At 51.8% G+C, this 22,432-nt stretch overlaps 4 protein-coding genes across 4 annotated transcripts; 2 read left to right on the plus strand and 2 right to left on the minus strand.

Moving 5' to 3' along the window:
- Nucleotides 1-1,576: 1,576 nt before the first annotated feature.
- On the plus strand, nt 1,577-5,130 carry HOO65_030458 (isoleucyl-tRNA synthetase; the record flags this gene model as incomplete). Its single annotated transcript, XM_071001808.1, has 3 exons — nt 1,577-1,706; nt 1,912-2,204; nt 2,311-5,130. The coding sequence occupies 3 exons, from the start codon at nt 1,577-1,579 to the stop codon at nt 5,128-5,130; spliced, it is 3,243 nt and encodes a 1,080-aa protein (XP_070860137.1).
- Nucleotides 5,131-5,335: 205 nt separating this feature from the next.
- On the minus strand, nt 5,336-6,895 carry HOO65_030459 (putative lipase; the record flags this gene model as incomplete). Its single annotated transcript, XM_071000423.1, has 1 exon — nt 5,336-6,895. The coding sequence occupies one exon, from the start codon at nt 6,893-6,895 to the stop codon at nt 5,336-5,338; it is 1,560 nt and encodes a 519-aa protein (XP_070860138.1).
- Nucleotides 6,896-9,792: 2,897 nt separating this feature from the next.
- HOO65_030460 (Myosin type-2 heavy chain 1) lies at nt 9,793-17,434 on the minus strand (the record flags this gene model as incomplete). Its single annotated transcript, XM_071001752.1, has 2 exons — nt 9,793-16,590; nt 16,730-17,434. 2 exons carry the CDS (start codon nt 17,432-17,434, stop codon nt 9,793-9,795), a joined length of 7,503 nt encoding a protein of 2,500 aa, XP_070860139.1.
- Nucleotides 17,435-18,834: 1,400 nt separating this feature from the next.
- HOO65_030461 (uncharacterized protein) lies at nt 18,835-22,432 on the plus strand (the record flags this gene model as incomplete). Its single annotated transcript, XM_071001805.1, has 4 exons — nt 18,835-19,408; nt 19,481-21,663; nt 21,752-22,001; nt 22,266-22,432. 4 exons carry the CDS (start codon nt 18,835-18,837, stop codon nt 22,430-22,432), a joined length of 3,174 nt encoding a protein of 1,057 aa, XP_070860140.1.

Here is a 22,432-nt window from a genome sequence, read left to right on the forward strand (position 1 = left end):
CGATATTAGTACATAGGGAGAAGGATTAATAACAAAGGAAAAAAAAAAAAAAAAAAAAAAACTAAAGACAAAAAGAAGAAAGACTAAAGACGGAAGTGTATCCAGTGCATGAGAGATCGCCTGCGAATCACTGTAGATGATGAAGATTATAGAAAAAAAGAAGGCATGAAGTGGAAAATGAGCAACAAGATAAGACGGAGGAAAAGCACTAAAAAGAAAAAAGATGGAAAAAAAAACAACAACAAAACCTCGCACTCTCAAGGGATTAAGCTTTTCTCCGTCAGATCAGCTACTCAGCCAAACAGGCCCCGGCTGAGAAGAAACCAAAAAGGGTACCTCCTTCTCCCTCTCCCCCCCTTGGATTCCAGATCTCCAGTCTAGCCCGTTAGTGTAGCATCAAGTGCCGAGTACTATGATAGAAGCTTTTTTTTCTTTTTTTGCCTCAGCTTAGGCTTGGGGGCGGGGTCCACGGTGATGACCGGGGCCAGTTGATACAGGTCGAAGCGACGATGATACAGGGCAGGCAACAGTTGATACATGCTGGTCAATGACACCGGATCAACAGCTCCAACAAATGGTGCAGGCTAGAATCTGTCTGCAGAGACCTTTCAAACTTTGCAAAGTATGTGCTTTGCTCTCGCTTGCTGTCTTCTCTTCGTCTCTCAGCTAGCTTTAAGCCACACCTGTTTCTTCTTTCTCTTGGCCTTCTTTCGTCTTGGCATTTGTCGTGATATCTTTCCCTTCTTCGTCGTAGTATGTATGTGCACAGACTGAGACCGTTTCCTTGCATAGAGTACAAGACTTTTGCAGGCCGATCACTATTATCCATCATCCCCCACCACAACAATGCCCAAATCCTCAAGTCAGCTTTGCACCATACTCAGTAGGAGCAATAACAAAGAAGACCCTTCCCCTGTTCGTGTGCCTAGGCGCTGCTAGGGCCCCTGCAGGCACGTCAAGACTCTCAAACGCCCTGAAACAAATCTTGTTAGGCTTGGCATATTCTTGGCTCTCTCTTTGGCCCCGTATGATCCATAACTTAAGTTCTTTCTCAGGCTCCAACACGGACGCTAAATGCGTATCTTGGTGTGAAGTTGTGCCTTCGCCTCAAACCAAGGATCAAGGCCGGAATCACATCACAACAGAGACCCTACCCTTGACTGTGGCTAAGGAATTCGAGAAGCGGAACTTAAAACCTTTTTTCTTCTTCTCTTTTCTTTCGGGGGTATGGGCCGTATAGCCGTCTGGACACATGGACTCATGGGAGGAGGAGGAGGAGGAGGAGGAGGAGCATAGGAGCACAGAAGTAGCAAGGGTTAATCAAGACACATAGGGTCTGTTTGCTTACTCATCAGACAAGCCCCAAGTTTACGCCACGCTAGAGCCTCTAAGATCCTTCGTGCTGATTGCAAATTGTGGCGTTTCTTATCGTGATAGATAGAGGGGCTGCTGAGTGGGGTCTGAGTCAGAGCTGCTAACAGTCCAAGTCCAAGGCTTATTAAGATATGCTGTGCAAGATTATCGCGACGAGATCTAATAAGCTTCGTGTTGATCCTCATCCATATAGTCTCCCATCATGAGCATCAGCTTCCCAAAGACCGAGGAGGAAATCCTCAAGCAGTGGAAGGACATTGATGCCTTCCATACCCAGCTGAAGCTCACCGAAAATGGGCCTCGCTTTACCTTCTACGATGGCCCTCCATTTGGTAAGTAAAATGAAGACTTCGCGTGATGTTTCCATCTAGCCAGCATTCACTAACTCGTGTATTAAATATAGCTACTGGTATGCTCTTTCTTGCCTTACACCCATGCGCACATCCCTGCTCTCTGCCATACAACAGGCATCCGTTATTGCTCTATTCCCCTATTCAAGGACCCTTTCATTAACACCTCCCCCTCCACAAACAAAAGGCCTCCCTCACTATGGCCATCTACTAGCCTCGACTATCAAGGACATTATCCCGCGGTACTGGTCCATGAAGGGCTACCACGTCGAGCGGCGCTTTGGCTGGGACACTCACGGCCTGCCCATCGAGTACGAGATCGACAAAAAGCTGGGCATTTCTGGCCGTGATGCCGTGATGCAGATGGGAATTGAAAAGTACAATGCCGAGTGCCGCGCCATCGTCATGACATATGCCCAAGAATGGCGCCAAACCATCGACCGCCTGGGCCGCTGGATCGACTTTGACAACGACTACAAGGTGAGTTGGGGAAAACCAGCCAGACCCTATTGCGTATCCCCCCATGCTTCCAAGGCCCTAGCCCTGTTCATCCGCTAACTTCTCCTCTCTCCTCTCTCCTCCATAGACCATGGACGTCAGCTTCATGGAGTCTTGCTGGTGGGTCTTTAAGCGCCTCTTTGATCAGGGCGACGTATACCGCGCTTATCAGATCATGCCATTCTCTACTGCTCTGTGCACCCCGCTCTCGCAGATGGAGGCTAAATCCAACGAAAAGGAAACTCAGGATCCTTCCATCCTCGTTTCCTTCCCTATTGTTGGTGTCCCTGGCTATGAGGATGTCTCACTGCTTATCTACACTACCACCCCCTGGACTCTGCCCTCCAACCTTTTGGTGGCCGTCCACCCTGACTTCGAGTACCGCGTCTTGCTAGATGAAGCTACTGGCAAAAAGTACATGACCATGGAGTCCGGCGCGTCTTCGCTGTACAAGAACCCCAAGAAAGCCAAGTATAAGTTCCTCGACAAGATCCAGGGCAAGGATATGATTGGCTGGAAATACGAGCCTCTGTTCCCCTACTTCAAGGAATCATTCTCCGACTGCTTTAGGGTTATTGGTGCCGACTATGTTGAAGAGGGTGAAGGCACCGGTCTAGTCCACCAAGCTCCCGCTTTTGGTCAGGAAGATTACGATGCTGCTGTTGCGGCTGGCTTCATCACCCCTGATCGTCTTCCTCCTTGCCCAGTTGACGAAAAGGGCTGCTTTACTGATGAGGTGCCTGAGTACAAGGGTATGCATGTTAAAGCTGCCGACAAGATTATTCTAAAGGATCTACGCCCCACTGGTCGTCTTGTTGTTGAGAGCAACGTCACCCACGTTGACAAGTTCTGCTGGAGATCTGACACCCAGCTGATCCGCCGCGCCGTCTCCTCGTGGTTTATCCGCGTCACCGACAGCATCCCCCAGATGCTTGGAAACCTAGAAAAGACCACATGGGTTCCCTCAGTGGTCAAGGAGAAGCGCTTTGGTAACTGGGTTGCCAACGCCCACGACTGGAACGTGTCGCGTAACCGCTACTGGGGCACGCCTATTCCTCTGTGGGTCAGTGAGGACTACGAGGAGATTGTGTGTGTGGGCAGCATTGAGGAGTTGAAGCAGCTGAGCGGCTATGAAGGCGAGCTGACCGACATCCATCGTGATAAGGTCGATCACATCACCATCCCATCCAAGAAGGGCAAGGGTGTTTTGCGTCGCATTGATGAAATCTTCGACTGCTGGTTCGAGTCAGGTAGCATGCCCTACGCTAGCAACCACTTTCCCTTCAAGCACAAGGACAATTTTGAGGGCCAGCGCTTCCCGGCCGACTTTATTGCCGAGGGTCTAGACCAGACCCGTGGCTGGTTCTACACTCTTACCGTTCTAGGTAACAAGCTATTTGGCACTTCGCCCTTCCAGAACTGCATCGTCAACGGCATTGTACTGGCCGAGGATGGCAAGAAGATGTCCAAGCGTCTCAAGAACTACCCCGATCCCTCCCACGTGCTCAATTCATACGGCTCTGATGCCCTACGTTTGTACCTAATCAACTCTCCTGTTGTGCGTGCCGAGTCTATCCGCTTCAAGGAGGCTGGTGTCAAGGATATTGTTACCCGTGTGCTGCTTCCCATGTGGAACTCATACCGCTTCTTTTCCGAGCAGGCCGCCCTATACAAGAAGACCAACGACTGCGACTTTGTGGCCCACCTGACCATCAGGCCTGAGGAAATCACCAATGTCATGGACCGTTGGATTCTGGCTGACTGCCAGTCGCTGCTGCGCTTCATGGAGAAGGAGATGAAGGGCTACCGTCTGTACACTGTTGTACCTCGTCTGCTCAGCATGATTGACAACCTGACCAACTGGTACATCCGCTTCAACCGCAAGCGTCTCAAGGGTAGCCAAGGTCTTGAGGACTCTAACGCTGCTCTCAACACCCTGTATCAGGTGCTTTTCACCATGGTGCGTGCCATGGCTCCATTCACACCTTTCCTGACGGACCACATCTACAGCCTATTGAAGCCCTTCCTGGGCGACAAGGATCTCGGGAAGTTCGCCGATTCCCGCAGCGTGCATTTTATTGGCATTCCTGATGTCCAAGAGGCGCTCTTCGATGAGGATATCGAGCGCAAGGTTTCTGCCATGCAGACAGTCATCCAGTTGGCCCGCACGTCACGCGAACGTTGCAACCTGCCGCTCAAAACCCCTCTTGCCACACTTGTAGTTATCGCTGATGAGGCGGTCTTGGAAGACGTCAAGTCTTTGTCGTCGTACATTGAGGAGGAGCTTAACATTCGTGAGGTTATCCTGACCACCAAAGCTGAGGAATACAACGTTATCCTGGAGGCCAAGGTCGACTGGCCTACACTAGGCAAGAAGCTCAAGAAGAACGTCCAGGTGGTGCGCAAGGGTCTCCCGGCTCTGACCCAGGACCAGCTCAAGGCCTACCAGAAGGAGGGCAAGATCAACGTTGGCGGTATTGATCTGGATGGCAACGACTTGGTGATTGTCCGTGTCATGGCCAAGCCCGACAGTGCTGCTGCTGCTGCTGCTATCCCATCACAGTGGGAGCCTGGCTTTGCTGAAGACATGGTGGTGCTGATTGACCGTACAGTGCGGGCTGAGCTTGCCGAGGAGGGAATGGCACGTGACATTATTTCTCGTATCCAAAAGCTGCGCAAAAAGGCTGGGCTGATGTCAACAGATGACGTACGCATGGAGTACCGCGTCCTCAAGAACCCTGAGAATGTCGACCTGGTGGCTGTTACTGAGAACCAGTCCGCAACATTCATCACAGCGTTGCGTGGCAAACTGGTAGCACAGGAGGAGGGCGATTCTCGCGAGGTTATTGCCGAGGAGGAGCAGGCTATGGGTGAATTGAGTGTGATGCTCCGCCTGACGAAGCTATGAAGAGTAGAGGGTACAAGCTGTGGGTAAAATTGAAGGAGCAAGCAAGGGACGGTTTAGTTTAAATACGTATTTAGCGTGAAACAAAGAGCTATATCAACTAAAAAAACAAGCGAATAAACAAAAACAAAACAGCGCCACCAATCTAGTGTCTATCATATCTAAGATGTATAAAAGTTTCAAAAGTCCAACATCAAGTCAAGCAAGGTTAATCCCTGGGCCTCCACAGCATCCGCACCCGATCGACGTACAGCTCCATGGCATGGGCTCTGATGTCTCCCCACATCACTTTTTGCAAGTCTTGCAAACCCACTCGCTCCGCCACAACATCATTAACCTTCCTCCTATCTTCCTCCTCCTTTCCGTTGTCCCCCCATGGACGGAGTAAGACCAAGGATCCCGCTGGAAACAACTCCGGCCGTGGTACACGCCACCTGAGCTCGTTGCCCTCGCGCGTCAGCTGATGTCTCCCGGAAGTTGCGAGTAGCTCTAGCAGGCTCTTTGCGTATGACTTATCCAGACGCACTACGGGATCGCCGTGGTTCATGACGCCCAGAAAGAGCCCGCCACGTGCGTGTCGTGCCGTGTATTCTGCCGACGGCTGAGCCAGCGGGATCTCGGAGACTGGGGGTGCGCCGAACGAAATACAGTGGATGCGGCGCAGATACGGTGCAAGAAGTTGTAGCTCTGATAGTTGAGGGGGCGTTGCTGAACGGCCACGTCCTCGAGACTCGGAGCGCGACTGCGACCGGGAGCGGGAGCGGGAGCGAGACTCGCTACCTTCCCACGCCGGCTTTGATAACATGTGCATGTACAGCAGAGCAGCTACGGCACCGCCAGCGGAATGTCCGGTGATGAGCAAATCAAGCGGCTCGCTGGTGCTGGCTAGCGGTAGAAGCACCCGGCGCAGGCGACGGGCAACAGAGCGTACCATGTTACGGGCACGGTTGAGAAAACCCTCGTGAAAGAGATTCCTGCGGTGCGAGCCAGGCACGTAGTCGGCTGCGGAAAGAAAGCCGTTGCTGGGCACGTGATGCATGGCTAAGTTTGTCAGCCAGTCAGACACGCCGGCAGTTCCGCGGATGGCAAGCACAATAGTGCGAGTAGAGGCTGAGGGCGAGGGCGAGGAGGTGGCGAGCAACCAATCATCGCCAGTGTGTGATACGGGGACGTATACGCGGTTAGAGTAGTGCGCAGCGAGAGAGACCAAGGCGTGGACATCAGGGCTCCTTGTCAACGATGCATGGTTAGTACTTGAGCGAGACTTGGTGGTGACTAGTGGAGTAGCATACATGGGGAATGGAGGCAGCCAAGGCCTAATCTTGGTATTTGTGTAGCGAGAAAGCTTTAGCGGTAGGCGCTCGTCGCGGGACGCCGGCGAAGGGTCACGCTTATACCGGTGCCTGGGGGCTGGCTCAAAGGCCGGCTCTTCAGGCACAGGATGCTCTATGCGTCTATGCTTTATGGGAGCCGTTAAGGCCCGGCGTGGGCGAGGGCGCAGTGGCGCGGGGACCTCGGTGACCACGATGTCGCTTGAGCTTTGTCTACTCAGTGACTGGGAGCCGTAAGTGTCGTAGCTGTTATCGCGGCTAAAGCTGCGGATGTCCTCAGCTCTGGGGTCACAGATGTAGTTGTAAGTGGAGTCGTACTCGTAGTTACGGTAGTTTCCAGTGTAAGGCCGGTTTTTGAGGTAGGTGCAGCGGTCTCGGAAAGAGGCTATATTCGAGCGATTAGCAACTACCGTGTTGGTAGGCGGCGGCGACAGCATGGTAGTTTCTGTTGTTGGACAAAGAAACGAAAGGGCTTAAATATGATATAGAGCGTTAAGTTAAGGGAGAAGATGTGTTGGAAAAGGTGAAAGAAATGATGACGAAAATAAAGAAATGTTTGATAGAAGAGAAAATATATGTTGAGATGAAAAGGAGGGGAAAAAAATAAATAAGGGAAGAAGACAAGCGTCCAGAAAAGAGGCGGTTGCCTTTACTTTTAAGGTGGTTGTTCTCTCCATGTGACTACACTCTTCTTTCACTTCACCGGCCAAAGAAATATGATGTAGTTTGCGATGCCCAGACACATATTTCTCTCTTCACTTTAAGAGGATTGATTACTTTCAAATCACTTTGTGATCTCATCGCCCCCCTGGTCCCCCCCCACTGGCGTTTTTTCTCTTCTTCTCTTCTTCTCGACTCGTTTTTTTGAGACCCCAGCCAGACTGGCCTGCGCCACTAATTGCCAGTTGCTATCAGGTTAGTTTTCACATGCCGATTTATATTTTGTATTGAGCACTCAAATACAGCTGCCTAAGTGCTTTGAAGATCCAGAACTGTAAATTTCAGCTTGCTCAACTTAGGTCTGCAGTGCATTTGCATACAGCTGCAATGTGTAAGCTGTCAGGAAGCTAAATTGTGTGTCTATTGACTTGGCATAGTACGGAGGGATGCGACGCCTGTTTAGGACGTTATAGTAGAAGAACTGGTGTAGGTGCATGCGGGCGTTTTGCGGTTTTTGAGTAGCAGTGCATGAGCCATCCATCTAGGAACTGGGTTGGGGTTGACTGTGGGTTGCAGCAACTTAATCACCATCTACATACACTTATTGGCTAAATGCAAATGCAAGGGAACCTGCACCCCATGTACGAGGTGAAGCAATGCGGGAAGGGACTAGAGGCTTTGTTGCTGCATCCAGGGGATTAATTGAAATCCGGCGCCGCGTCGAAATCCTCCGGACTTTGGAAGCAAGGCCTAGATACTTCTAGCTGGCCACAGGCCTTTCATCCCTGGCTTTCCAGTTCGCTCAACTCCTTGTGGCGGATATCGAGAACAAGCAGCTACAGACCAGGCGTTCCAGCACTTTGTGTCTTGCCTAATACTTTCTGTCGTAAAAAATGCCCATAATACGTCATAACTATTTTTTTTTTTTACTGATGGCTTGCTCATTGCCCTTATACTTCGAAGCTCATTTTTTATTCTAGTATCCATATATAGAATTCTCGTAACCTAAGCTCAACTTTGTCTACATGTGACTCCAGAAGCCCATCTGGTGACCGAAGTTGAAAGGCAAAAGGTGTGGGTGTGACTTGGTGTGTGAGGCTTGGTACCCTGCGCTCTAACAGTGTAAGACACAGACACCTGCAATCCCAACCCTGCTATTGCTATTTTGCGGCCTAGTCTAAGACAAAGATGCTTCACTTGAGGCAGTTGTGCTATAAACAACATCATAGCCCACACTCGAAGCTGTATCGCTGCTGCTCCCCGATATCGAGTCTGTCAGAGTCGCGAGATCGGATTCGCTTGTTGAAAGGCATTCGCTTGTGTTTGTAGGGCATCCGCATCCCCGGCATGGGAAACCCCTGACGTCATAGTAGCAGGGGTGGCTAAGACCACACCAGTGGGCAGGATAAGAGGGGCAGAAACAATCAATGTGAGCACGCTGATGGTAGTTTTGGGGCTGCGGCTGCGGCTGCTGAGGAGAGCTGGGCTTTTGCTGGGTCTCGCTGCATTTTTCGCCATAGTTGTGGGCATGGTGCTCATTTTTGGGGGGAACATCGAGCCGAGACCCTGCATAACTAGGACAACAGCAACTGGGGCCCCGACTTCCCGACTGTAACGGGGCGTAGCATCTGCTGACATAACCAGGTACCGGCAGCGACACCGGCACTGGTGCTGGCACTGGAACTGGGGGCCATGGCACGCGCGCGCATCCTGGATCTTGCGTAGTCATAGGCTGCCTTGGGACATGGGGGCTTAGCCCCCCAGCCCGCCCATGACGGCGCCGAAGGTTTGCGCTGGGTGCAGATAACATGGGGCCCGTCCAGAAGCGAGTGACCACCGAGTATGGGGCTATCTGGTCATTGTTCGGGGTCAAGGGCGACTCCGCAGGTGGATCGACAATAACCATGCGCGTAGACATGACGAAATTTACCAACGTAGAGCAGTGATGAAGGCCGGGGTGAGGAATAGGTGAGTAGACCAGGGGAAAAAGAGTTGAGGTGAGGACGCCGCCTAGTACATAAACAAAGATAGATGACAAGTGAAGCATGCCAGCGAAGTTGCTCCGCTACTCCAACCACGGCAAGCCGCAGGGCCTTTTTTCCTTCCCACAACATGGGGGTAGCATGTAGTATCTATGAAGCAACACAACGCCACATAATGCAAGTCTTGTGTAATCCAACCCGATAGGACAACCCGTCTACCCAAGACACAGTGTTTCGGCTCAATTAGTACCAACAACGTAACTACCTACACAACTAGTAGCTCCACTGTGATGCACAAGGAAGGTAGTTTCTCAAACGCAAAAATGCAATTGCTATTACATGGAGATATCGAAGAAAAAAAAAGAAATAAAATTTAACACAAGCAAAAGAAGCGAAAAAAAAACGACAAAATAAAATAATAAAAATCAAATCTCCCTGCCCCTCCCCATTCACCCCTTTGCACTTCCTCTCCAAGAAAATACCAAAAGTCCATATTCTAAATCCTAACCCTGATCCTGATCCCGATCCAGTGTCGGTCCCGTCCCGTCCCGTCCCGATCCATGTATGTATGTGTACGCCCATGTTTGTTTGGTTTCCGTCATCAATGTCAAAGTCAGTTCATCATCAAAGTCCGGCATCGCCTCGCCCCGCTCCGTTTCATCCTCCCGCCGGTCCACGGCTGCCCCCAGCTTCTAAATAAACCCTTTGGTTAGACTCGGCTCCCGTGTCAACCCCGACTCGTGGTCATTCTCCACCAGTCGTGTAAATGCATTTCCCGTGTGGCGGCGGAAGCTTCCGCGCGCAAACGCTCCGCCACCCGTTCCTGGACCGCCGTACGTGGTGCCCCGTGCAGCCTCAACCTCGCGTTCCATCATGAGCAGCTTCTCACGACTCTCGCGCAGCTCGCGTTCGGCACGGCGGGACGTCAGCTGCGACGCGCTCTCGCTAGCTTGCAGCTCATCAATGGCCTTGAGCAGTTTGTCAACCTTCTCATTCATGCGCGTTAGGTCGTCCTCCAGCTGTGCGTTTTGCTTCTCTTTGCGGTCAATCTGGTCCTGCAGGTCCTTAACCACGCGATCGACGTTGCGCACTGAGCGGGCCTCACGAGAGCGGGCTTCGTCCTTGGCCTCCAGCTGAGACTCGAGCTCCTGGATTCGCTTGTGCAAGAACTTGATGTCTCCGCTTGCGCTATTGAAGCCCTTCGTCTCAAGGTCAACAAGCTTGACCTGTACCTCACGCAGCTTTTTCTCTACACTGGCCTTTTGCTCGGCCAACTTGGTACACATGTCTCTCTCAACTGCCGCGTCTTTCTGCGCTTCGGTAGCCAAGGCTTCTGCCCTGCGCATCTTCTCAATGGCTGCTGTGGCAATGTCGTCCTTTTGCGCCACATCTGCCTTGAGCTCTAGAATCAACTTGTCCGCAGAGGCTGCATCGCGGATGCTGGCTCCAGTGGCTTCAGAGGACACTAGTGAGTCTAGCCCAGCCTTGGCCTCAGCAAACCGCGTCTCCAGACCCCTCTTCTCGCGCGCCAGCGCATCACGCTCGGCTGAAATCTCGTCGACAGAGGAGCGCAGGGAGCGTACTTGCGATAGCAGAGTCACAATCTTGCCCTGGGCTTCATTGTGCGCATTGACGGCCTCGTCACGACTCGACGCTACATCGGCCAGCGTACCTTCGAGGCGAGACTTCTCCTTGCTCCACGTGCTGCTGTTGAGCACTTCGTCATCCCATTTACTGCGCAGCTCCTCCAGCTCTTCCCGTAGACGTGTAATCTCGGCCTGCTTGAACAGCTTCTCCTCACGTGCCAGGTCTAGCTCTTTGGTCAGCGTTGCAAACTCAGTTTGGTACTTCTTGCGCGTCTGTTCCATCGAGCTCTCCTTGTCCTCGATGTCCATAGCACGCTGGTTGCGGTAATCCTCCAGCTCGTTTTGCAGGCGGCGCTTAGTCTGCAACGCAGACTCCAAATCGGTCGAAGTGTCCTCCAGACGCTCTTCGAGCCTGCGGTTTTGGCGCTGGAGATCTTCCAGGGTCGAGTCCATCTTCTTGCGTTCAGTCATCACCTCAGCACACGTGTCCTCGGCCTCCTTAGCTTGTGCACGCGCAAACTGCTCAGCGCGGCTAGCCTTGAGCACAGCGATCTCAGCTTGTTCAAGCTTAGAGAAGTACTCGTCAGCACGCCCCTTGTACAATGTCATGCTCGAAGTCACCTCGGCGAGCTTGCTAGTCTCGGCATCCAGGCGAATCTGCAAATCAGCGAATTCCTGAAGCAGCTGGCTGCGGCTGGCTGCCTCTTGTTCGCGTGCCAGCGTCATTTCTTGCAGATCGGAGCGAGCATCACGCGCATCGACTTCAAAGGCAGATCGGTCATGGCGCATCTTCTCAAACGAAGCCTTGATTTCCGCCAGTTCGGCTACAGCATCCTTATGGCTGTGCAACAGCAGGCGGCGTGATTCCTCCTGGCTGTTGAGGGCCTGGAGAATCTCTTCGTGGGATCTAGTTTGAAGATCACGCAAGGACAGTTCTCCAGAGCGAACGCTCTTTTCTAGGAAAGACACCTTCTTGGCTGAATCATCGAGCAGAGAGTGCAAGCGGTTGTTGGCAGCCTCCAGTTTGAGCATGCGGCGACGGATTGGGCTCTCATCGGAGCTATCTGCGCCAGCACCAGATCCAGCGGGAGCGCGGTCTAGTTGGCTTTGGAGATGGCGGTTCTGCATTAGTGCAATCTGCAGCTGGTTCTGCAGCTCTTCAACGTCAGCCTTGAGATCCTGGCGGTTGTTGAAGCTGAGGATATCAGCCGTCTTGTCGCTGCGAGCAGAGTCTGCAGTGTCCATAGCACCGTTTGCAGTCCCCTTACGGGGAGGTGTGGCAAAAGGATCCCTAGTAAACAGGTTGCTCTTGGAAGAATGACGAACGTGGGTTGGTGACTGATTCAGGCCGTTAGTCCGGTCTTCGAGACGAGATCGCAAGTCACCCGCAGCAGCAGCACCTTGCTGGGCACGGAGTTCAGCAAGTTGGGTCTCGGCATTGTTGCGAGCAGCAGTTTGTATACGTAGATTTTGTTGGAGTTCCTCGGTCTTGCGAAGCAGATCAAAGTTCTCCAAACGCGCCTTATTCGCCACATCCTTGTCCTTGGAAGAAACTTCGATCGGGCTTGTTGCACTGTCGGGATCAACAATGCGTAGAACATCAAGCATTTGGGCACGAAGATCCTGCAGCTCCTTGTCACGAGAATCTAGAGTTGCTTGCAAAGTGCGCACAGTGCTTTGGGCCTGGGTGCGGAGCTGCTTTTCCGAGTCAATGGTGCGCTTGGACTCAGCCATCTGGGCCGTCGAATTTGACAAGGCCTTCTCAGCGGCACGTGTTGCTTTGGCTTCGCGGGCAAGCTCGTGGTTGAGATCCTCAACACTCAGTTGAAACTTCTCAATTTTTTTCTTATAGCTTGTAACCCCAATCTGAGCCTCGCTCAGTTGCTTGTTGAGAATGCTGTTCTGCTCCTCGATGCGCTTCTTCTCCTTAGTCAGCATAGCAATCTGTGACCTATTAGCCTCAGTGGCTTTCGTAGTTGACCGTGCAATCTCAAGGCCTTTTTGCTGTAGCTTATTCAATAGCGACCGGTTGTCATTTTCTGATGCCGTCAGTCGACTCTTGACAGTGTGCAGCTCACGCTCTAGACGCTCCTTGGCCTGGTCGTTCTGCAGACCAAATTCGCCAGATTCAATGATGAGTTTGTTCAGATCCTCGACTTCATGGTTGAGCTTGTTGCACTCGGCTTCAAACCAAGTCAACCGCTCTTGGGCTGCATCCAAATCCTTGCGCAGGCTTTCCTCTCGAGCCCGAGCCATTTCACGTGCCTGGCGCTCGCCAGCCTCCTCGGCATGGATGCGGGCCTCCTCGGCCTCTGCCTTGGCCAAGCGCAGCTTGCGGATCTCCTCCCGGGCTGCATCACGCTCCTCCTCAGCCGTAGCACGAGCCTCGGTAGCACGGCGGAGAATGTCCTGCTGTACGTACATTTCCTTTTCAATAATGATCTTGCTGTCATTGAGGTGCTCGTATTCATCCTTGAGTTGCTGATACTTGTGCTCGCCCAGAAGCAGGACATCGTCACGAGACTGACGCTCTCGACTCAGCTCTACTTGCGTCTTGTAGAGCTCGTCCTTCAGACTCTTAATCTGAGCTTCAAGAAGCTGGCGATTCTTGTCGGCCTGGGCATCTTCAGACAGACGCTCCTGAAGAAGCTTCTTGGCGTCCTGAGCCTCCTTTTGCAGAGACGTATGTTGGGACTTGAGCGCCACTAGTTCTGCCTGGACATCACGGAGACGAGTGGCAGTAGACTCCCTGTCAGCAACCAGAGTCCTACGTTGTTCATCAAACTGTTGCTTCTCGGCCTCGAGATTGCGCTTATCGTTACGTAGAACAGAGAGCTCGCTCTCCTTTTTGCGCACAAGGTCCTCGTAGTCAGTGGATGTCTGCGAAAGCTGGGTCAGCTGCTTCTGCATGTTGGCCGACTCCCGGACAAGTCGCTGTTCTTTGCTCTTGACCGACTGCAACTCCTTTTGCGTCGAGTGCAGCTGCACCTCAAGATCCTGAGAGTTCTTTAGCATCCGGGTCTCAAGATCCTTAACCTTGCGCTCCTTGAGAGAAAGCTGACTCTGCAACATCTTGATTTCATCAGAAAGAGCCTCTTCCTGAGCACTACGTTCTGATTGCTTCTTGTTGATCTCATCGATAGACTTCTCGAGGTCGTCGATTTTATGGCTTAGATGTGTCTTCTCTTCCTCCAGTCGAGAAATGAGACTTGCAGCCTGCTCGAGCTGAGCCCGGAACTTGTCAACCTCACTCTCCGCCTGCTTCTTGGCTATCAGGATAGCGTCAAGCTGATCTTCCAAGCGATCTTGATCTTCAAGAGCGCCAGACAGTTTTTCCTCAAGTTCAGCCTCGCGATTCTGCAAGCGCTTGAATATTTCTTCCTTGTCAAGAGCCAAAGCACGCTCAGACTCAAGGACGTGCTTGATTTTGGTTAACTCCGTGTGCGTGTTACGACGTTCTTCCTCTAACTTCTGGCGATTACCAGCTTCGGCCTCCATTTTTTCGCTGAGTTGCTTGATCATGTCATCGCGCTTTTTCACCTCAGCAGCAGTGCGCGTGGCGCCTAGTAGAGGCTTCATTTTTAGAAGCAGCTGCCACCACGGATTGTTAGCGAGGTCGAGGTAAACGCGGAAGTTATGTTGCAGGATACGTGTTGCTTCAGTGCGGAAAAGCCGCTTGTAGGCGATTCGGCGCTGCACGTAGCCACGAGCAGCAGCCTGGAAACGCGATACGATCTCGGTAATGAGAGCATCGCGTTTTTCTTCCAGCTCAGCTAGCACTCCAGCACGGAAGAAAACCTTGGTGATGCCCACACGGAATAAACTGCGGTCCAGTCCCAATTTGTCAAGCATGAGAGTAGCCACAGATTGGCCGTCATGGTACCCCTTGGGCATATCACGGCAAAGAACTTCGTAGCGTTGGCGGAACTCTGAGAACTGCAGGCGATTAGGGAAACCGGTGCGGGCGATTCGGATGCCCTCTAGCACACCATTGCATCGCAATTGGTCGAGCACGAGCAGGTTGACAAACTGCTTAGGCCGTTTCTTATGGTTAGGCAAAATGCAGCGAACAAAATGCGGGTGCGTTGAATGTAGCTGCGTCATCAGGCTGTGCAATTGCTCTTTATGACGCTGAGCCACAGTGCGGAAGAGACCCTTCTTGACTCTACTGCGCTGTGACGATATTCCATTAACATCGTCAGGCGATTCAGCACAGTCAGCAAAGAGGCCAGCAATGTGTTTGTCAGAGGATGCAGCAAGCAGACGAGTAATGTTGTCATTAAGAGGGTCTTTGTTCTTCTCCAGCCAACCCTCGGTCGAATACTCAACCTCGGCGGCGTAATGGGTAAGGATGAAGCCCTGGCCGAGACGTGACGGCTTATACTTATTACCCTTTTTGTCCCAAAGAGAGTTGAGCTTTTCGGTAAAGGACTTATCGGTGGCCTTTGGCATGACGCAGTCTTCGTCAAGGCAGGAGAAGATACCAATGGGGTTTGGTAACTCAATAAGGTCAATAGTGGGCTGAAGATCACGCCCAAAATCGATAAACTGCCATTCAATTTTCTCACGGGCATATTCCTCCTGTTCAAGAACGAACATGTGGTGATTGAAGAATTGCTGAAGCTTTTCGTTGGTGTAATTGATGCACAGCTGCTCAAAGCTGTTGTTTTCAAAGATCTCGAAGCCCGCAATGTCTAGCACGCCTATGAAGTTGGAGTCCTCCATGCCGGCCATGCCGAAGCCGCTACGATCCAGCTGTACGTTGATGCGGTTGACAAGATCACCAAAACCCCGTTCATAAATACCCTTGGAGAGGGCATCTAGCGACAGGCGCACCTGGTCCGGGGTTTGGACCTTTTCAACCCACTCACGGCCTGCCTTGACTTTAGGGTGTAAGAGACCCTGCAGAAAGGGCTCAATGGGCACGCCGAGCAATCTGCAAACCTTCAGGGCCTGGTCCTTGGCATCCGTCGCCAACCGGGCCTGGTCAGCCGACCGACTCTCCTTAACAACCTCAATGTTTCCCAGATGCAAGACCGCGGCGATTGTGCGCAGAATAGAAACTTGGTCCTCCTCAGGGAAAGCCATGACATTGAAGGCGTCTAAAAGTGCCATCCATTCATCCTTGTCCGAGACGCCGTTGATAGTGTCCTGGCCAAAGCGTGTGTAGTTGAAATCCTGCACATCACAGTCGCCCAACAAAAACTCCTGGCGCATGCGACGGTCGGCGCCCTTGAGTAACTGGTAGAAGACATGATAGTTGCGTTCCTGTCGGTTCACGCGCACGACTCTGCTCTTCTCGAGGAGATACCAGTCAATGAAAGCGCCGGTAATGACGCCCTGGCGACTAAACTCGATCCGAATAAACTTTCCAAAGCGAGACGAGTTGTTGTTGCGCACGGTCTGTGCATTACCAAAGGCTTCAAGGATAGGATTGGCCCGCAGGATCTTTTCCGACAGATTAGAGTGTTGCAGGCGGCCCTTGGCGGGGTTGAGGCTATCAGACCGCGCAACAGCAGCCAGGTACTGAATGACCTTCTTGGTGTTTTCCGTCTTGCCAGCACCCGACTCTCCCGTGACTAGAATACTCTGGTTGAGCCCTTCATCGACCAGGTTACGGAAGGCCAAATCGGCCATGGCGAAGATGTGCGGTTTGGTGTCTTCACGACTACGCCCCCTGTACATGTTGATGTACTCATTAGTGTATATAGGCAGTGGGTGGTATGGGTTGACTGTGACCAGGAAGAGTCCAGAATAGGTGTATATCATGTCTGACTGGTAGCGCATGCTGAGATTGTGCACGACGGAGGCTTCGTTCAGATGTGTTAGCTCGGCCATGTCATTAGCCTTGTCGAACTTGGCAGGATTGACCTTGTCGACCTGATCCGAGGCGACTTGCCGTTGCTATGTAAAGAACGTATGGCTAGGTTAGTACTTATGGCATAAGCACGAAAGAAATAGGGTAGCGACGAGGCAGTCTGGGCTGGACTAGTCTCGACTTGACTTGGCTCGGCTTGACTCGGCCTGGCTCTCTACTACTCACCGTGCCATCCTCGCATTGGACGAGAATGTGGTTTCCCTCGAGTTCCTCGACGACCCAGCCTTTAACAAAGGCAGCCGCCGGGTCCTTGAGCCATACATATCGCTTGCCCGAGAAGTCGTTCTCGCCCTCGAGCTTGTCGACGGTGTCCGGGTCGGCCCGTTGCAGTTCCTCAGACTGGATAAAGGATGGAGCGAAAGTGTTGGAGAGACGGGAGGTGTTTTTAGATTCGACGCGAGAGTGGCGCCTCGCGGTATTTGCCGGAACTAGCGGTGATCCAAACGAGGCCCCAAAGGACATGGACCGGGGCTGCAGTTTTGGCTTCTGGATCGATGCTGGAGAGGCTGTTTGTGAGAGAGAAGCAGCAGCAGTAGGTGGTGTTTTCTGGGCCGCTGTAGGTGTCGCAGTGGCTGCAGTTGTTGCTGTGGCTGTGGCTGTGATCTCGTCTTCTTCCCGGGTGGGAGTACTAGCATTAGATCCACTAGGCGTTGTTGCCCTCGAAGACGGTGTTGTGGAAGCACCAGCAGATGCAGGACCAGATGCAGCAGCCTCGGCAGTAGTAGGCGGGAAAGAAAGCGGTGATGGTGTCGAGATAGAGGACGTCTTGGGACGATGCGGGACGCCAGACCCGCCGGAAGATGATAGCGGAGAGGTGGCAGAGGGAGAGCCGGCTCTCATGAAGGGATTATTGCGCCGTGGCTGCGACATGATGAAGGCAAAGATAACTCAGCTCAGCTCCAAGGCTGGTGGTTCCATTAACGGCAAGAGCAGGCAAGAGAGAAAAATACAAGCCAACAGGTGATGTAAGTCGGGTTGGGGTCAAAGACTTGGTCTATTACAGAAGAAAGAGGAAGAAAAAAGACTGAGAATATTACAAAATCCCAAGGGAAACCAAGGGGAAAAAAGACAGTTACACCAAGTAAATAAACAGAGAGAGAGTATCACGAGTAAAAGGAGGGGAACTAGCAGCCAAAACAAGAAACCCGCTAGTGATAAAAGTGTATGTTGTGGCTGGCAAAGCAACCAGTTTTGGAGCAGAGACAAAGAGGGCAGTCAAAAAGGACACAAAAAAGCACATCACAGGCCAGCCAACAACAGGTCAGGTCAAACAAGCCAGCTTCAATGCAAAGCTGCTAGATCGCTTATTGATTTATTGATCCAGGCTGGGCTGAGGACAACAACCTGCCAGGGAGAGCTAGCGTCTGGCTCCCTAAGCATAATAAACAGGGGGGAGACGAAGAGGCTTCGTCTTGAGGCCTCGTTGCCCCGGACTTCACCCCAAACAAGCCGAAAGTAAACAATGTATGTCAATCACGTGTTTTATTTCACTAGGGTTGCGTGGGTTGTGAAAAACTCTAGTCAGCTTAGTCATGTCTCAGCAGCCCCGCCCAAGCGGCAAATGCAGCGACGTTGCTTTTTGCTACGTATGCTTGAGGCTTTCTTGTGGCTTTGATGGCTTTTGTGGCTTGCTTGTGTCTACGTCTGTTTATCTGACCAACTATTGCGCCTCTTGTGCGTCTACTTGTCTATGCTTTTTTGCCTCACAACACTGCAGTCTTCGCTGCCCTGGTCTCCCTTTTAGCAGAGACCACTATACTTATAGTAAACACAGTGTTGTTGACCTTCCGCCAACCCTCCCTTCACTTCCACTGAAGCGCTTTCCCTTGCTTTCCATTCCTCTCCGCCCTTTTTTTACCTTAAACCCCAATCAAACCCTAACTCCAGAAAGTTGGACGCAACCCCCATAATTTTAATTTTTCTTGTTTCGGACATTGACAACCACACTGAAATTTTGCTGTTTTTTAACTCTATCTTTTTTCATCTTCGTTGCGCTTGTCAGCCCTGTCCAGCTATTATTCACTTTTGCAGCAACGCCGCTTCCCTAATTCTCCGGCGCAACAAACAAACAATACGCGCATATCCCCCTCCCTACAGACGGACACACGGACACTCAGCGTGTACTCATATGCAAAGCACCCAATTCTACATTGTACCCTCACCTCACCGATACTTCTTTGGCTTCACCAAGTTGCCTCCCTGCAGCTTGCCACTGCCATATCTCTTTCCCTTCTCTCTCCCTCACAGCAGTCTTGCAACTCTTTGCTGCCATGATTCCCGGCCTTTCTTCCGGCTCCGGCAACGTCTATGGAAATGTGGCTGCTTCCTGGGCCGCTTCATGGTCAGGCGCTGCCACTGGCGCTGCCACTGCCCCTGCATCTACTCCTGGTAGTATCTTGACGCCGTCGCAAATAGCGCAGCAAAAGCTCAAGGCAGCCGCGCTTGCCAGTAAAGCTTCAGCCCCACAGCATCCCGATATCTACAGAGCAGGCGAAGATGATGACGAGTATTCGCCTGAGTCGCACATCGATGAAGGCGAAGCCGAAGGGACGAACACAACTCCCCCCATCGATGATGACATCTATGAGCCAGAGCTACCCGCTGAAGCTGATGAAGACCATAGCTACCCTGTAGACAATGGTAATGAAGACGACGACATGTATGACCCAGACGCGTATGCGCCGGAGGAAAACATATCCGCAGATGTGTCGCCACGCAGCTTTGACACTGACGGCCGAGTCTCGGATTTTGAGCCAGCTACTGGCGCAAATCCCATGCCCACCTCGGGCGGTGCTTTAGATAGTGATAATTTGGTCAGCAAGCCTTCTGCTGCCCAAGACGATGGTATGTTCATCTCCCTTCTGTCTAGATGCAATTTCACACAGCCACTTACTAAACCTTTTTTTTTCTCTTCAGACATTTCCCTGATTGAAGCTCGCAAAAAGGCCCAGGCTGCCATACTACGTCTCTGGCCTCTCGAGGTTCGATACCAGCAATATATCGAGGAGGGTATCGAAGAAACTGTTATCAAACAGCTCTTTTGTGACCTAGGCCTTGACACATCTTCTGGCTGCCCTCAAACCAGCAAACAGAAGTCACCAATAGCGAAATCAACCACGTCACAGCAGGACAGCCCCTCTGTAGTTGGCAGCATGTCAGGACCCTCTGCAACGGCAGCTTCACAGACTGCTCCGCCTTCTATTACACCGGCTACGACTACCAAAGCCTCACCTACCCAAGCTGTAGAAACAGCTGCGAAAGCTTCAATTAATGCCGAGGAGCGCAAGGACCGCATAGCCAGACTACTTGCCATGAAAAAGGCTGCTCGAAGCCAGACAGTTGCGCCTTTGGTTACGACCCCAGGCCAATCGCTGTCCCAAGATGGATCACGTTTAGCGCATAACCAGATTGCATCGCTTCCCCCAAAGCCTCCTACTATTAATCAGACAGCCTTGAGTAGCCATGAGGCTCTGCGAAAGCACAAGATGGAGGTTTTGGCTACAATGCGACCCAAAAGAATCTCAACCACATCGAAAGCTGATGATCCGTCGCCCGTATCCACCGTCGCCGAACCAACGCCTGTTGATACACCCACTCCGAAACCTGCGTCTACGCTGGCTTCTAATAGTCCGCCTCGCAATGCACCGACCGGTCCTAGAGCTTTCACATTGGCCACACAACCAACTTCAATTCCAAATCGCACACGACCGACAGCGCCAAATGTGACGATCCCTTCATCAGTTTTACAACCTGTATCCCGGCCCGTGCCGCAGCAAATGTCTTTCGTCATAGATGTCAGCTCAGATGAGGAGGAAGATTCCCACCCCGCACAAAATGATAGGCTATATGAGCTGCCCTCCACAAGCAACAGTAGCAAAGTTCTATCTCTCAACGGTACGCCCGTAAACGGTTCAGTGAAGCAAGGGAAACAAGTGGCTGAGCTGGATCGTGATATTGACCAGCTAAAGCGCAAGATTGCCGAGATGGAAGCCCGCAAGTCTACTTCTAGTTCTGGAACTCCTATAAGCCAACAGCAGCAAAAACAGGCACCACCATCACTACCCCTTCCCTCATTCACTACCCGTCCTCCTCCCGCTATCCCCCAAATCGGGCTATCAAAGATCAAAAAGCCTCAACCGGCAAGCAAAAAGGCTAAGAAGAAGACTCTAGCTCGCAAACGAGCTGCGAAAAAGCTGCCAATCGTCGAAGCCATGCTTGCTAAAAAGGTTGCGAGACTCCAGTCTGTGAATTTGGAAGCCATGAAGCTTCTCAAGGAAATCGAGGATGCCCAGCGCGAGAAGCTTCGCCTGGAACAAGAGACCAAAGAAGAGGCTGATGATAGCGATAGTGCCGAGGAAAATGACGGTAGAATTCCAAAGATAATGGTACCTGAAACTCCAGCCATACCTATCCTTGGAAAAAGAAAGGACGTCTCTCCTGCTCAAGCTTCACCCGCCTCAGTCTCCCAGCAAAGCCGAGGCCAGAACGGACTTCCTCCCAAGCCACCGACGCCATCTGTCACTATAAAGAGCACTGCTCCTTTGGTCAATACAGCATTACCGACTTCACAGCAAACCGAAACTATAGCAGATAGTACTTCTTCTGAAGACAAGTCCTCAGATGAAGGGCTAGAAAACTATGACATCACAGACAGTCCGAGTGCCAAGAGAGCCAGAATATCGACGACAAAACCCAGTCCAAAGTCTGTAAATACCTCTCCGACACCCCTCACAGACGCTGAAGACGATCTTCCAATGGATGAATCAAACTCAGATGTTTCTGATACATCAAGCTCCGAAGAATCGGACCAAAGCGATGACGAGGAGAGAGAGGAAAAAGGCAAAAGTGACACAGACACAGACCCATCTCATGTTGTAGACGAGACGCTCACATCACAAAGGGCTAGCTTGAAAAAGGGGTCATCCCCTCCCCATGTACCCATCTGGAAACAAAAAACGCAGCAAAAACAGCAGGAGCAGGCTATTACACAAAGCCAACCATCGACAGCAACCACAGACAATGATAGTGACCAGGAGCTTAACGGCGATGCTCTTCCAATTGTCACTTCGAGGCCCAAGTTTGCAGCCGAAATCAGCGATGTAACATCTCCATTCGTTCTACCGCCCAGCTCATATGCAGGCACCTCTGCTAACCACTATCCATTCTTCCCTTTCCCCCATTTCATAGGTCTTTGACACGGTCCACAATCCTACTTATCCCGATGCATTTGTGCCATACGAGAGCATTTACAAGGGCAATGCCTACTATTGTTTTCACCCCAGTTTCGACGGCGATGTGGCGACCACCTTGCGCTCGCTGACATACAGCAACAACATTGATCCAAATTGGGCATTCTGCACCGATGATTTGGACGATGGCGGGTGCTCAAAGGGCACAGACTGCGAGTGGCAGCATCTCAGTAACATTGGCATAGGTGGTGAGTGATATCCCCTAATTTCTCTCTAGCTTTCCACTTCTTTCCCCAATCCTTCCTAAACTTTCTACCGTTTTTATTTCTTTACTTGCTCTTTTTCTTTCTACATCCTATACCCTCAGAGAGAGAGCGTAACGAGTGTTTCCCCCTCCCTGTGAGGTGAGTTGTCCGGCTAACCCGAACCTCAAACTCCCCGCTGTGGGTCTTTCTTCCCCCTTCTCGTAGAGGACAAGATCCTAGTGGCTTTAGGAAACTCGAACGGACTAGGCCATGCCGATCGCCGGCGTTTCATCGATGGCCTGCGTCAGGTCTTGATCGACATCAAAGTGCGTGACGTCAAGGACTTTGACTTGATCAGTAAGGCTATTCTCGACTACAGGCGGAACTTCTTAGGCGATGCGTCCAAGATTCGCTTCATGGATGTAGATATCTAA

The sequence above is a fragment of the Ceratocystis lukuohia genome, assembly GCF_044167205.1.
Source record: "Ceratocystis lukuohia strain C4212 chromosome Unknown Supercontig3_pilon, whole genome shotgun sequence".
In the NCBI taxonomy this organism is placed as follows: Eukaryota; Fungi; Ascomycota; class Sordariomycetes; order Microascales; family Ceratocystidaceae; genus Ceratocystis; species Ceratocystis lukuohia.